At 40.8% G+C, this 16,237-nt stretch overlaps 1 protein-coding gene across 1 annotated transcript in view; it reads right to left on the reverse strand.

Annotated features, from left to right (window-relative positions):
* Positions 1-16,237, reverse strand: part of LOC126252750 (sialin-like) — an 82,011-nt gene that overhangs the window by 8,448 nt on the left and 57,326 nt on the right. The window contains exons 7-8 of the mRNA XM_049953656.1: positions 13,339-13,471; positions 8,024-8,265 (exon numbers count right to left, since the gene is read on the reverse strand). Coding sequence (XP_049809613.1) covers positions 8,024-8,265; positions 13,339-13,471 — 375 coding nt within the window. The remainder of the gene's footprint in view (positions 1-8,023; positions 8,266-13,338; positions 13,472-16,237) is intronic.

Genomic DNA, 16,237 nt, shown 5'->3' on the forward strand with positions numbered 1-16,237 from the left:
TTTTATGTATGTATGCTGTGGTTTTCATAACATTCGACGAAATTCTTAACTTAAAATTTAGATCTACATCCAAATCATCTAGTTCCTTCTCCCATCAGTAACTTGATAAATGCAAGGAAATTTTGTTCTCAAATTCTAATACATATAAATTTTTTTCCTTTAAACTATCACTTGCATGGCCTTCACAATTAATTCAGTTCCTTATGGCAATTCTTATAGCTAGAAGCATTTGTGAATTTTAAGTTTCCCCGTTATTTCCTGCATAAACTGTTGTTAGCATAGTACACGTCTTCTTGGATGTAAGTCACCAAATATTCTACCAAAAGTTTTTACAGAATTTCTGTATAGAAGTTTACAATTTTAGTAAATGAGTGGTTGTTAAACGTTTTTATTCCGTCACTTTTAAACTATGCGAATCACTTTTCTATTGCTAGATGCACAGTATTCGGTCCATACATTTAGCTTCAATGAAACCATCTTTTTAAGCAGATCCAAATGGGTCAGACGCTTTATAAACACAGTGTTTGTGTTACCTTTAATTAAATAAACTTTCCTAAATCTATCATTTTTTTCAGTACACCACTGCTATTTATAGCAAATGATAATATCGTAAGTTCTCCACTTGTCGGCAGATTTTGGCATACACTGTGTTTAAAGAAAATTATAAACCTGTAGACTGGCAATGGCAAGGAAATCGTTTCTGAAGAAGAGAAATTTGTTAACATCGGGTATAGATTTAAGTGTCAGGAAGTCGTTTCTGAAAGTATTTGTATGGAGTGTAGCCATGTATGGAAGTGAAACATGGACGATAACTAGTTTGGACAAGAAGAGAATAGAAGCTTTCTAAATGTGGTGCTACAGAAGAATGCTGAAGATAAGGTGGGTAGATCACGTAACTAATGAGGAGGTATTGAATAGGATTGGGGAGAAGAGAAGTTTGTGGCACAACTTGACTAGAAGAAGGGATCGGTTGGTAGGACATGTTTTGAGGCATCAAGGGATCACAAATTTAGCATTGGAGGGCAGTGTGGAGGGTAAAAATCGTAGAGGTAGACCAAGAGATGAATACACTAACCAGATTCAGAAGGATGTAGGCTGCAGTAGGTACTGGGAGATGAAGAAGATTGCACAGGATAGAGTAGCATGGAGAGCTGCATCAAACCAGTCTCAGGACTGAAGACCACAAAAAAAAAACCACATAAACCTTGACTGCACCTCTGCAATGGCTTCTCTTACTTTCCAATTACAGTTCATGTTTTTCCACTTTGGTAACTGACTTCGCCATATACTCCAGTTTTCGTTATATCACCTCGACCTCTTCTATTTTCTTTTGAATACACATAACATACAAACTGTACGTGAAGGTCTAATTTCTGTAATAGGGCATGGCTTAAGTTTCTGTGATACATTTATTCCTTTTCTTAAGCTCTGTGGATTAACGTTATTCACGGGAACCAGTCCTAAGTCGGCAAAATCTATATTTGATGGTATTGTGCAGAACAATGACCTAGACTGAGAAAAATATGTTTCTCTAGCCTTAATGTAGCACTTACAACAAAAAACAATCGCTCCAGATCGCAAATGGTGCTTATTTTTTTAGTAACACTTTTTTATAGATAGACGCTCTTCAGACCAGTATGTATCTCCATTGGTGACGTATAGAGTCGATGTATAGAGCTGCTGTACGTGCTAAGAGTTTTGCATCACCTAGGTTCCGAGAGTTCCGGAACCCGTACAGAAAACTGGAATAGAGATCAACTTAAACATCATTTCCGCCCTTTTTATTGCTCATGAAAACCACACATTGCATATTGTACCACCATACAGTGAGACCTTCACAGCTGGTGGTCCAGATTGCTGTACACATCGGTACCTCTAACACCAAGTAGCACGTCCTCTTGCATTTATGCATGCCTGTATTCGTCGTAGCATACTTTCCACAAGTTCATCAAGGCACTGTTGGTCTAGACTGTCCCACTCCTCACTGGCGATTCGCGGTAGATCCCTCAGAGTCGTTGGTGGATCACGTCGTCAATAAACAACCGTTTTCAATCTATCCTTGGCATGTACGATAGGGTTCATGCCTGGAGAACATGCTGGCCACTCTAGTTGAGCGATGTCGTTATCCTGAAGGAAGTTATTCACGATATGTGCACCATGTGGGCGCGAATTGTCGTCCATGATGACGAATGCCTCGCCAATATGCTGCCGATATGGTTGCACTATCGGTCAGAGGATGGTATTCTCCTATCGTACAGCCGTTACGGCGCCTTCCATGACCACCAACGGCGTACGTCGGCCTAACATAATGTCACCCCAAAACGGCATGGAACCTCCACCTTGTTGCACTCGATGGACAATGTGTCTAAGGCGTTCATCCTGACTGGGTTGCCTCCAAACACGTCTCCGACGATTGTCTGGTTGAAGGCATATCCGACACTCATCGGTGAAGAAAACGTGATGCCAATCCTGAGCGGTCCATTCGGCATGTTGTTGGGCCCGTCTGTACCGCTCTGCATGGTGTCGTGGTTGCAAAGATGAACCTCGCCATGGACGTCGGGAGTGAAATTTCGCATCATGCAGCCTATTGCGCACTGTTTGAATCGTTGCACGACGTCCTGTGGCTGCACGAAAAGCATTATTCAACATGGTGGTGTTGCTGTCACGGTTCCTTAGAGCCATAATCCGTAGGTAATGGTCATCCACTGCCGTAGTAGCCCTTGGGCAGCCTGAGCGAGGCATGTCGTGGACAGTTCCTGTCTCTCTCCATCTCCTCCATGTCCAAACAACATCGCTTTGGTTCACTCCGATACTTCTGGAGACTTAATTTGTTGAGAGCCCTTCCTGGCACAAAGTAACAATGCGGACGTGATCGAACCGCGGTATTGACCGCCTAGGCATGGTTGAACTACAGACAACACGAGCCGTTTACCTTCTTCCTGGTGGAATGACTGGAACTGATCGGCTGTCTGACCCCCTCCGTGTAACAGGTGCTGCTTATGCATGGTTGTTTACATCTTTTGGCGGGTTTAGTGACTGTGTCTGTGATAAAATATCCACAGTCAACGCCTATCTTCAGGAGTTCTGGAAACCGGGTTGATGCAAAACTTTTTATAATGTGTGTATGATCGCTGTTATTCCAGATATGATTTCAGAAATTATTAACTCATTTTTAACACTTGTATCGACCCTGTTGGAACAAACTGCAGAGCACTGTAAAATGCAACACAACATTTATTCTGTAAGCTATTCAGTAATTTACACCACATAGAAGTGATTGGGATAGAATACATATTGTAAATTTCAAGATTTTAAACATGGCTGCAGCAGCAACTGTTAAAATTCTTCACAATAAAAGGATGACAGCCATGTTATACAAATGGAGATGATATCTTAATTACTGACGACGCCTTTGGCATAATTGTTTTATTATTCTCCATTGCATTATGTAATTTTAGAAGTTTACTTCTGATGAAGGTATATTTATATGTACCGAAACCAGGTCAAGAATTTTAATAAAAAAATTTTATCCTGCAACTGTTTTTGACTGTCATCCTTTTATTGTGAAAAAACATATTGTAAATACTATGTGTTAGCATCTCATACACTGAAACAGACTACTACAGGTTCAGACACACCACCGATTCTGTAGCTGTAAGCCTGTGTTAGCATCTCATACACTGAAACAGACTACCACAGGTTCAGACACACCACCGATTCTGTAGCTGTAAGCCGTAGCTTAATACCACGTTCTTTACCAAAGGAAAATGTAAGACTTCCGCATAGTCGCATATTTGGACACTTTATAAAATCAAGAAGGTGATTATCGATATCTTTGTTTATGCCTGGGCTTGCCAGTTGACAAATAATTTTACTATTTTTCTTCACTCTACAACTGGAGCTCATGCATGTTAAACAGTCTATTGCAACTGCCTTATCATTATTTACAACCACTTTATTTACTTGGTAATCTTCTTGAACACAGAAGTCATGGTTTGAGGTTAGGTAGTTAAGCTAAACTAAACTCCACCCAAACAGGCCATGAAGGCCCGATGGTACTGACCGGCCGAAGTGTCATCCTCAGCCCACAGGCGTCACTAGATGCGGGTATGGAGGGGCATGTGGTCAGCACACTGCTCTCCCGGCCATATATCAGTTTACGTGACCACAGCCGCTACTTCTCAGTCAAGTAAATCCTCAGTCTGCCGGACAAGGGTTGAGTGCACCCAGCTGCAGACCAGATGATCACCATTCCAAGTGATAGCCCAGTCTGACAGCACTAAACTTTGGTGATCTGACGGAAATTGGCGTTACCACTGCGCAAGGCCGTTGGCTGATGTTAGGTAGTTGCATATCTTTATTAAATCGTGTTACATGACTGGCTGGTTGTGGCAGAACCGCGAGGTAGCTGTAACAATATATAAGATACAGTGGACAACACCGGAAGTTCCATGAATCTAATGGCAGATTTGCAGTTGTCTATAAGGAGATAACAATGTCACACTGAATGTAAGTAAATGTAGTGTAAATTTCATAAGTCTGCCAAGAAATCCAATACTGTAAGATTACAATATTGATGAAAAATCAATAAAAACAGTATCAACCGTAAAATACCAGCAAGTACCATCTGTACTGATGTTGTTATTGTTGTTGTGGTCTTCAGTCCTGAGACTGGTTTGATGCAGCTCTCCATGCTACTCTATCCTGTGCAAGCTTCTTCATCTCCCAGTACCTACTGCAACCTACATCCTTCTGAATCTGCTTAGTGTATTCATCTCTTGGTCTCCCTCTACGATTTTTACCCTCCACGCTGCCCTCCAATGCTAAATTTGTGATCCCTTGATGCCTCAAAACATGTCCTACCAACCGATCCCTTCTTCTAGTCAAGTTGTGCCACAAACTTCTCTTCTCCCCAATCCTATTCAATACCTCCTCATTAGTTACGTGATCTACCCACCTTATCTTCAGCATTCTTCTGTAGCACCACATTTCGAAAGCTTCTATTCTCTTCTTGTCCAAACTGGTTATCGTCCATGTTTCACTTCCATACATGGCTACACTCCATACAAATACTTTCAGAAACGACTTCCTGACACTTAAATCTATACTCGATGTTAACAAATTTCTCTTCTTCAGAAACGATTTCCTTGCCATTGCCAGTCTACATTTTATATCCTCTCTACTTCGACCATCATCAGTTATTTTACTCCCTAAATAGCAAAACACCTTTACTACTTTAAGTGTCTCATTTCCTAATCTAATCCCCTCAGCATCACCCAATTTAATTTGACTACATTCCATTATCCTCGTTTTGCTTTTGTTGATGTTCATCTTGTATCCTCCTTTCAAGACACTGTCCATTCCGTTCAACTGCTCTTCCAAGTACTGATGTAAAGTGAAATTACCACATAAATCACAAATTTGGGAAAATCTGATGACAGGTTAAGCTCCATTAGAAGAATCTTAAAGAAATGTAATCAGTCCACGAAAGAAAGAGCTTACAAAACATTTGTTTGACCGTTGTTTGAGGTTTGCTCGTCAGTTTTGGGCCCTTACCAAGTTATATTATTAGAAGAGCTAGACAAGATCCAACACGGTGAAGCACACACGTGCTAAACAAACTCCAGTGGCAGATGCTACAAGAGGGTTCTTGTGCCCCACAGAGAGGTTTACAGTGACAAAGCTGAGGAAATAAGTTCAAGAAACAGTCAGGCGACATTTACTTCCTCCCACACATATCTTGCAAAATGGCCACAACTACAAAATCTGAAGTATTAGCGTTAATGTGGGGGTGCATCGACAATCTTATTACTTCACACACCATTTTTGAATGGAAAAGGGACAGAAATTAGATGACAGAGGTAGCAGAAGTTCCATCTTTGTAACAAAATGTAAGTAATTGATTTGTTTAAAATAATTTTTTTTCTACTGGCAGTCAGGATTTTCTTTTTAAACTATGGACTACATAGCAAAGGCAGGTGCATGCTGTTTCTCTACTGCCCATCACGACTTTCTTTTGTAAATACGGACTATGTAGCAATGGCAGATCCATGATATCTTTTTAAGAATACATCAGTGTAACTATCTTTCTCTGCAAAGGAATCAGTGACAGTATGGAAAAATAATATTTTTTTTCTAATTCTAGTCACTATTTTCTATTTAAATACAGTGTGTGTTTCCATCGGTAGACACATCTCATCCTAAAGTCTACTAATAGGTGTCCAAATAATATATGCACAATATCGCTCACACATCCCATTACAAGAAGCTAAGAGGGAAACAAATTTGTAAATGTGGACCACCAAAGTGAGACGCAATCTCTAGCCAAAACCTGATATCAAAGTCAGCCATATCCACTATTTCACTCTCGAGTAGCAGATGGAAAAAATGAACAATTCACGAATTAAGCACCGAGCCTTTCTGTATTCTTATACTAGATAGGCACTGTGTGCTGCCACCTCCTTAGAAGACGTTGTTATACAAAATACTGCTGCTCTTTGTGTGTAATACTAAGAAATGTATAATTATTATTAACTTATGTTACTATAAAATGCACTGTTGACAAAAGGATATACTCTTAATGGAACTGAAGATATCCGAGTTACACATCTTATCTTATTTGAAAAGTCGCTGCTGGTGTCAGCCAGTGGATACAGTAAAAATTATAATATTATTACAGGTCAAAAATCTGTCTGCATCTGTGCATAAAAAACTGGACAAGTGCGGGTAGGACTCGCACTGTGAGTGTTCCATACAAACTTAATTATGTATATATATATAACAATAATCATCATTTCTCGTGGCTCAATGACCTAGTGCAAGGCTTTTCTATTGGGCGCCGCTTCAGCGACTTACGTGTTCCTAAACTATCTGAGTGTTCTAATCGGGGAAACGGCACCTACAGTTTAACGTAGAATCCGAACCACATGTTGTTCCTGACGAATCGTCACATCGTTGATAGGTGAAGACTAGGGTGAAACGATCCAAAAATCCGTGATCCGAACGAGAGTCAATCTCGTGACCTATCAATTTCAAGGCGCATACTTTTATGCTAGACCACCAGGTCCAACATGTATAGATTCTGATGAGTGAGTCTCCAAGTCTCAAAATATGTGACAGATACGGCGGTATCTTTTAATTTGATTGACTTACAAGTGTAAATTTTTCACACCGCCAGGGGACTGTAGATCCCAGTACGCGACATAATTTTTAACTTGTTACCCATACACAGTACTGGAAAAAAATGGTCTTAACAGACAGACAGACAGATGGACAGCAAAGTGAGACTATGAGGATTCCTTATATACTGACTGAGCTAAACATGCTTGGAAAGAAGATGCTTCTGAGTGCCTGCTGCAGTATACTGGAAAACAAACTGTATAGTTAAGAAATTGTTTCTGTCTGAAAATTATGGGTAATGCAAAGAAAAAATGTGATAATAAGGTAAGAGCAATCCAAGGGACCTCACTTTGAAAACGATTTTCCATATAACCACAGATAGAAATGCCCCATTGCGGAAGGGCGGGTATTCGGTGGTCAACAATCATTTATGGCAACCAAGGACTTTTTCAGACATGCACCAATAATTTCTTTAACAATATCAACTTTGTGGAAATTAATGGCAATGCAGTACTTGTACCATGGTTTGACAGTAAATAATGCATAACATCGCTTCTAATAGAAGCAACTGTGAATAGTAATTTATAGGTTTCTTGGTTTTGCTGTTCAGCTTAAACAAAGACCTTGAGCTAATTTAACTACTAACTGCACTCTTTAGTACAACAGGGGCAAGGTAGATCAAATGCCGGCATTTTCGTACGTTCGTCACCGACTGACTGCCGTATCGTAGCCAAGGCTTCACAATGCTGCATTTTCGAACTATGGTAATTTGACAAATATTGCTCAAATCCACGTTCCTTAACCTGCCCTAACGTTATTTTCAGTTTCTTTCCCGAAGGCAGTACACTGTGAGCTAGGTGCTACGCTATTCCTACTTAACACAAGTGATGGTGACGTGACGTACATTTGCATTTGTGACGGCTCCAACGATGTACGGGACGATGATGCCCGATATGTTGGCGAAGGTGTTGACGAAACCGACGATGGTGCCAGCGTAGTTGGGCGCTATGGCCTGCATGTTCATGTAGATGCCAGTGCAGTGAGAGGCCATGCAGAAGCCGCTCAGCGCCAGCATCGCCACGATGGCGGCCGAGTCGCAGCCCACCAGCGCCACCACCACCAGCGCCACTGCGGGAACCAGCAGACCTGCGTGCAAGAGGGCGCTGTAGCCGGCCCCGCTCTTCTGCCAGCTACTTGACACAGCATGCAGCGTCGCAGTACAAGTGAACTGGCTGTAAGAATGATTACTCAATTGTACACTGTAGATGGTCCCTTCATAGTTACTTCATTCACCGCTTCCAACTGCTAAATTATAAACTTTTCTACCCAAAAAATGTAGCCTTCGATGTAAAAAGGTACAAGCCTATCCTGACATAACCAGTGCACAGTAGAACTGTCATACTAAATCTTCAGCTGTGGGTTTTAAAAACAACATCTTTCGCCACACACAACGTATTTTTTTTCTTTACCCAAGCAAGTTTCGACACCTATGTATCATCTTGATTGATGATGATGAAGTCCCATACTCCGTGACAGAGCTGGGGGAACAATGCGGGAGACCCGCACCGCCGTACTAGGCAAGGTCCTACTGGAGGTGGTTTGCCATTGCCTTCCTCCAACCGTAATGTGGATGAATTATGATGATGAAGACGGTACAACACCACCCAGTCATCTCGAGGCAGGGGAAATCCCTGACCCCGCCGGGAATCGAACCCAGGACCCCGTGCTCGGGAAGCAAGAACGCTACCGCGAGACCACGAGCAGCGGACCATCTTGATTAGATCCTGTTTTATTTCTGTAAGGTACTAGATTGTTACGTAAGTTCGCCGCGTTTCTCCATAAGTTTAGTAACCCGCAGACCAGTACTGTAAAATAGCTCAGTACGATACCCCAGTATCTATTTGTCCATCACTCGTTTTAAGACCTTAAGAGAACGATTAGATATTTATCAACCGTTAATGTAAGTGTAAAAGATACTCAACAGCGTATTTAATCACTCTGAAGATACTTCCTAAAGATTCTGCAACCTGGACTCTGTAGGAATAAATCCGAATGAAGATCTTCCTCTGAGGCTAAAACATTCTGTACTACTGGAAGAATTTCACACATCTTACGCCCTAGAAGGCCAGCGACGCATTTTTCGCCTACTGAGGCAGCAAATACCCTTCGTACCTAACAACATTCCTGACTCATTTAATTTACGGGTTTTGTATCACTGGAAAGAAGATCTGAGAAGAACAGTATCAAGAACTGACATACTTGTAAAAAATTTTCTAGTTATTTCCAAAGAACTGTTACTGGTGAAACCGACATTTCGGCAGCGGTTACAGTTGCCTTCTTCTGGGTCTCCCAGTAGCAGTAAAAAAACTGTTACTGGTGAAACCAACATTCTGGCCACACTTTCTATGATCTTCTTCTAGGTCTGCCGGTAGACACTGGTGGGTACTGTAACCGTGACCGAAACGTAATAGGTTTTTAAAAAATGACGTGGTACCATACCCATAATACTGTTACGTCAGCTGTCTCGGGCCACGGAATCCTGCGCAATTGGAGTATCAAGTGAGTCTACGAAGTGCAGGTGTTAGACAACATTAGAAAGAGCATGGAGAAATGGTCTCACCTCAGCAACCAGTAGGTATCTTTTCTATGCCCCACAACTTGCAGACAAAGGACAGATAGGAAAATGTTAAATGGTGCATTGTTTTCGACGGACCTTCACACGAAGAGAATGACCCCTCATTCAGTGATCTATTTGAGATTGGCGTTAATCTCCTAACAGAAATACAATACTAATGAGATTTCGTCTACACCCTAAAGTATTTCTCTGGTATCATTAAAACTGGCAGAGAATAATTTATCATTACTACAGAAAGTACCATTTATCGAGTCCAGCGACTTCCTTTTGGACGCATATGTAGCCCCTTCCTTCTCTCTGCCACTCAGGGGGACTCGTCTCATACCGCTCAGAGTTTCCGAAAGTTGCTGCTCTTGTAGATTTAAACACTTGGCTGCAAAAAGTGAAGGCGTGAATACTGTTGTTATTTACTGTTACCTCACGTCCTTTCTGTCTATGGCGAAATAGGCTACAAGTTCTTCGAAGGTCATGGGAATATAAACAGGAGAAGTTTGAGACGGGGTTCGCAGATGGTGATCCTCGCCACTGCTGATGGACGAACTATCACCAGGTCTGTGCAGATGGTCATAACTTGATAAACCAGGGAGGGAAGGACGTCGCGGATTTTGTGTTTGAAGGAAACATTATCTCTGATCCATATTTGCATTCTTTCACATGCATTAAGGTTAGTGTTGATGGAGAAAGTGGCGCATGTTACGTATTCCTCTGTGTTATATACCAACATATACTATGATGTGAAACATATATAAGAGTAATTGCCGGCCAGTGTGGCCGAGCGGTTCTTGGCGCTTCAGTCTGGAACCGTGCGACCGCTACGGTCGCAGGTTCGAATCCTGCCTCGGGGATGGATGTGTGTGATGTCCTTAGGTTAGTTAGGTTTAAGTAGTTCTAAGTTCTAGGGGACTGATGACCTCAGATGTTAAGTCCCATATTGCTCAGAGCCATTTGAACCATTTGTTGTGCTACACAATGCTCTTTACCACTCATTTGGTATTAACAAGACACATACCACGGCAAACCGAAAGGATCATTGATTGGCTTCGGTGTAATAACGTCGATATAAGTGATGATCTTAAAGAGGTGGAGCTTATGGAAAAAATATCTCTCCACAAGCCACAATCGACGAACTGACATGCAGTCGTTAGGCTACAGCCTTACCACTGCCATTTCAACCCAACAGAGTTGACATAGGCCCAAATTAATGGTTGCTTTCCCAGGAATAATAATAAATCTACCCTTTCTGCAGTCTAAGCACTCACAAGAGAAGCTGACAGGAGCGTCGCCACTGAAAATTGGAAGACAGCCGTCAAGCGTACGCAGAAAATCATGGAAAGAGCATGGCAGAATGGAGATCTGTTGGAAATTTCACGGGAATTGATGAGAATGTAAGTAAATGACAACAGTGTTGTGACAGCTATAGCGACACTTCAAGAATCCTCCATAGCGATGAAAGTGATATCAGTGGAGATTTTCCATTATCCTAGTAGAAATGGAGCACAGGCGGATCCAGTTACATGTCTGGCGTGCGCAGTTATGTAAGCACATACGTATTAAAATCATATCTTCGTAAGTTTTGAAATTTTAATAAGAAGGCCTTAACAGCAACTAATTCCAGAGGAAGTTCATATCAGGAGTTTAGTATTTATAACACAAAATAAATGTTACTGTTTACAATATAACTGCTGTAATACAGATACCCTGTTATTTGTATCCCTTTTCTTCGTGCTATACAATAGAGGTTGGCCTGTTCAAAGTACGTTTTCCCACCGTCATAAATAAACTTAATCTTATTTTCCGTTGTGTTAGAATTAAGTAGGCGAATCAGAAAAATTAATAACAGTTTCATTACAAACCTACAACCATGATTTTCTCTTGTCGAAACGGTACAGGCGCCCGATAGGTAACTGACTGGAAAGCGGACCGTTGTGCGTCACATTTAAGTCAAATTATTTCGCATTAGAGATCTCCGACAGAGTTCTGGTTTCGAATTTATGATGATATGATGTATTCTTAAGAGTTCATTCGCATAGAGTGTTCGCCTAATTTCAATAAAGAAAAGTTTCCCGCATGTCTTGAGAAAACTGTCCTTATATCGTCTTTGTTGCGCAATTAAACTAAAATCAAAACTATTGTAACGTTTCCAGAACATATTGATGCAGTTTCCATAGTCATAAAGTGAATAGTTTGCCTGACAGCCCGAGTGAATGAAATGTAAGATTACGCATGTGTTCCGTGCGGTATGTGGCAAATCTGTTCGGCGTCTCCACGTGCTCTTGCCGAAGTGTCAATCCTAAAGGAATTTTGGACAGACTATAGCCATAAGGGGAACACTTTTCAGACTTTCGCATTACAATAGAAGGTTCATTAAATTTTGTTATTCCGTTTTTAATTATAAAACTCAATTGATGTTCGTTGCGGTCTTTTCCTGAAACTTCAAAAATTACTCTGGAAAAGTAAGGTTTTTCAAAACGTGAAAAACTGTTCCAAAATGCATCATAGTGATGTGTCTAGGAACAAATATTCTCGATAAAAATTAATAGTGTTGCATTTTAGAAAATCTTGTAAATACTGCACGTAATAGCCTATGTTTGCGTCAATAGTGTACTACACAGCAATAACTAGTAAGTTAAATCAGATTAATAAGAAGTATTCCCACCAAACTAATAAGGAGAGTTATAAAAAGCCATTTACAGGTTAGAAACATTTTGAAATAGAAGCTATTGGAAACTAACACAAATTTCAATCTTCAAAACAGTGAAAGCTGTTAACACTACAAAAACTCAGTTTATTTGCAAATGTCGCGTGTTCCATAGTAGAGCACTTTCTTCCGTTTCACGGTACAACATGTCGAACGACGAAGGAAGCATGGCTCAAACGTCCACACTTTATGCAACTAGTTTTAAAAATATACAGAAGTTTACTCACCATAAAACTCTGTAACAAATAGCTTTAATTTATTATACAGCACTTAAATATGTGGAACTCATTAATTTACAAATGCTACATGTCCCACAACAACAACAAAAAAATACAGTAGAAAATGCCGGATATTGCTTATGGTGGTGTCCAGTGTGCATTTCTTCATGTTATAGTAAAAATCAGTCACTAGACCGAGACACCGACAACGAAACATCATGTGTTCCTAGGTATAATATCCTCAAGGTGCAACACTCTGTCCTACTGTTATTCCGAGTGGTCATGTGTGCAGATCATCCTTCCGCTTCTATTATTATTATTATTATTATTATTAATAGTACTATAATCATAACGATAGTTAATTAAAAATGGGATGTAAAAGGATTTCTTTCTTTAGAGCCGTAATCCAATGTAAGAAACGGCCTAAGGCTTTAATCTAACGAAATTAAGTAAATCAATAGCCACTATGTCCCCTCAGTCGGTTACCGAAAGAGAGTTTGAAGCCCAGGAATTCCCGAGAGCATTGTGGACAGTAAAGTAATGAATAAAAATATAATTATTCAGGGCTGCTCCACTACACAGCGACACTTTCGGTAAAAAGGAAATTAGATAAAAATTCTAGTAAAAAGGCTCTAGGCACAAAAAATAGATACAATTCATAAACTTACCTATTCCGTTTATGATACGGAATCCACACATTTTTGACACGTAGTTCTTCCGGAAAATAAGGTCAATCAACCAGCCAAACAGCAAATTACCAGCTGCGCCAGTGATGTGAGGAACAGAAGATAGGATGCCATTCTGTGCAAAATACAAGGACCATTTTTACAATGCGCTCGGGGATATAAACAATTAGGTAGATTAGTCCCAATGGTTGTCGCATCTACGAGTATTTATCTACAATACAGACACTCCACGACTTTAATGGAAGCTAAGTCCGAAAATGAGCTACCAGAGGTCGAAATACTTCGTTAACTACTAAAATTGTCAGTGGATGATATATGACATTAAAATACTTAAATGAAATTTTTTAAATCCAAAATATCACGTAAATTATTGACAGTTTCTTTCTGGATATAAAATCATATATTTTCTGTGAAATCTAAGAGACTGTTTTATATAAGAAGTGAGTAAATTACTCAAAATTAGGGACTTAATCTTGGCGACGAAGTGTTGTGTGTCTGTAGTTCAATAAATTTTGATGTATAGAAAATCTGTTTTCCAAACAGTTATCTTCATTATCTCCTCTTCTATAGTACAAAAGGATCAGAAAATATAGCTCCGTATTAAATCCATGAAATCAGGTTTAATTGTCCGGAAAAAGTTACAGTCCTATGAGAAAGATTGTAACATTTTTCTTTTGGCTGCAATAAGTCCTATGGGAAGCACGTGATAATGGACTGTGTGCTCTGAAACCAGTTACTTAACATCATATGAAACAATAAAAACAGCTGTCTGGAAAACAGGTTTTCAATATATTTACATTTAACATTTGCTCATATTGAGGGGTTCCTGAAAGCGGGTACAGGCAAAATAAAGCGACTGATGGAAAACATATTGAAGCAAGCAGACCGAAACTTTGCATTATATTCCCGAATTTCAGACCGGATGTGTGCATATTATGTTATCTTTGTCTGAGCAATGAGGTACAGTAAGTAGTAAGTACCTTGGATTTGTGTTCTAGATCGAAATCTCCAGCTGACTTTCCTGATTTCAGTTTCAAACTCTACGAGAGGGATCTGCTTGTAAATAACACCAATATTGCTTCCCTCACCCGAATGCAATAGCCGGCCGCTGGTGGCCGAGCGGTTCTGGCGCTACAGTCTGGAACCGCGCGACCGCTACGGTCGCAGGTTCGAATCCTGCCTCGGGCATGGATGTGTGTGTTGTCCTTAGGTTAGTTAGGTTTAAGTAGTTCTAAGTTCTAGGGGACTTATGACCTCAGCAGTTGAGTCCCATAGTGCTCAGAGCCATTTGAACCATTTGAACCGAATGCAATAACAGGGAAAACGTTATTCTTCCCGGTGTAGGGGCAGCGCTGATTTCAATAAAGTTTATGTAACACATACTCCACAACCAGCTTAAGCCTCGACACATCAGCAATTCACAAGATTGTTTGAGACAATTGCCCAAACTTTTATTTGGGCAGACCGGCTGAAGCTTTAATACAAGACACCATGGACACTTGGATACATATAGACTAAAAAACTCAAATGAATTTGCAGTCACCACTTACGTAAATCAACATGGATACTCTGTTTCTAACATCAACGATAGTTTACAGATATTACTTACCACTGACGAAGCCAGGAGACCTCCTAAACGAAAAAGGAACATACATTCACACCCTCAATTCGCCCCGATACATTCTAAATGAGCAGCTGGAGCTAGCTAACAAACCATTTCCTTTGGCTGTTCGCAAAAATTAAAGACAGCATGGAGCCCCCCGCCCCCAGCTAAAAATCTGAACAGGAATTTTCTTACACCAGTAGAAGAACGCCTGCAAAACGTAACATCCTAACAACTATTACAGAAGATAAGGAACAGAGATCGAAATCAATCCACTAAACGATAAGCAGACACTCAGGGCAACCTAATAACAACTTTTTTAATTTTTAGCTTTTCTTAAAACATGCTATAAAGGTAAGAGCTGCGTTTACGCAGCTACTGATCGAAAATATGAAATGGTCCACCTTAAAGGCAATATCGCCTCTCTCCCATAGCGCCCTGAGAAATTGTCTGTGGTATCTTCTCATGTTCGATAGGCCAGATTGAAGCTGTTCGTCCTGCTGCTTCGATTATTTATTAATGACTACAGTTACACTTATTTCACGCCATCTGTGCGCACGCTCATTGAGACGTTCAGATGCAAAAAAATGTTTCTTCTTTAGATATTGCAGAATAATACTTACACTGAACAGCCAAGACCTCATTACCACTGTCCACCGCGACGTTGGATGCTGCCTCGTGCCGATGCGGGCACGTGACACGGTAACAAAAGTATGTAAGCGGAGCAGACACGATCGGGGGATCACCCTAGCGAAGATTAGGTGCTCCAAATGGGTATATCCGTTGAGATAAGCGACTATGACAAAGGGCAGATTCTACGCAGAGCCTGTGAATGAGCATCTCGAAAACGACGAATCTGGTCGAATGTTCAAGTCTTTCTGTCGTGAGCATCTATGGAAAGAGGTAGAAGAACAGTGAAACTACTACTGGGCGCTAAATGGTTGGACGTCCACAAGTCTTCATAGAACATGGCGTTCGGAGGCATCTCTGCTCTGCAAAGTAGGGTAGATGATCATCTTTGGCATCTCTGCAGGAAGAGCACAATGCTGGTGCACGCACAAGTGTTTCGGAGCACACTGTTGATCGTACATTGTTGAAAACGGGGCTCCGCAGCAGACCACCCCTACGTGTTCACACGTTGAACCAACAACATCGTGAATTACGGTTGCATTGGGCACGGACCATCGGGATACGACCGTCGATCAATGGGAACGTATCGGCTCTTCAGGTGAGTCACATCTTTTATACACTAGATCGATGATCGTCTCTACAAACACC

Source organism: Schistocerca nitens, chromosome 4 (genome assembly GCF_023898315.1).
Source record: "Schistocerca nitens isolate TAMUIC-IGC-003100 chromosome 4, iqSchNite1.1, whole genome shotgun sequence".
Lineage (NCBI taxonomy): Eukaryota > Metazoa > Arthropoda > Insecta > Orthoptera > Acrididae > Schistocerca > Schistocerca nitens.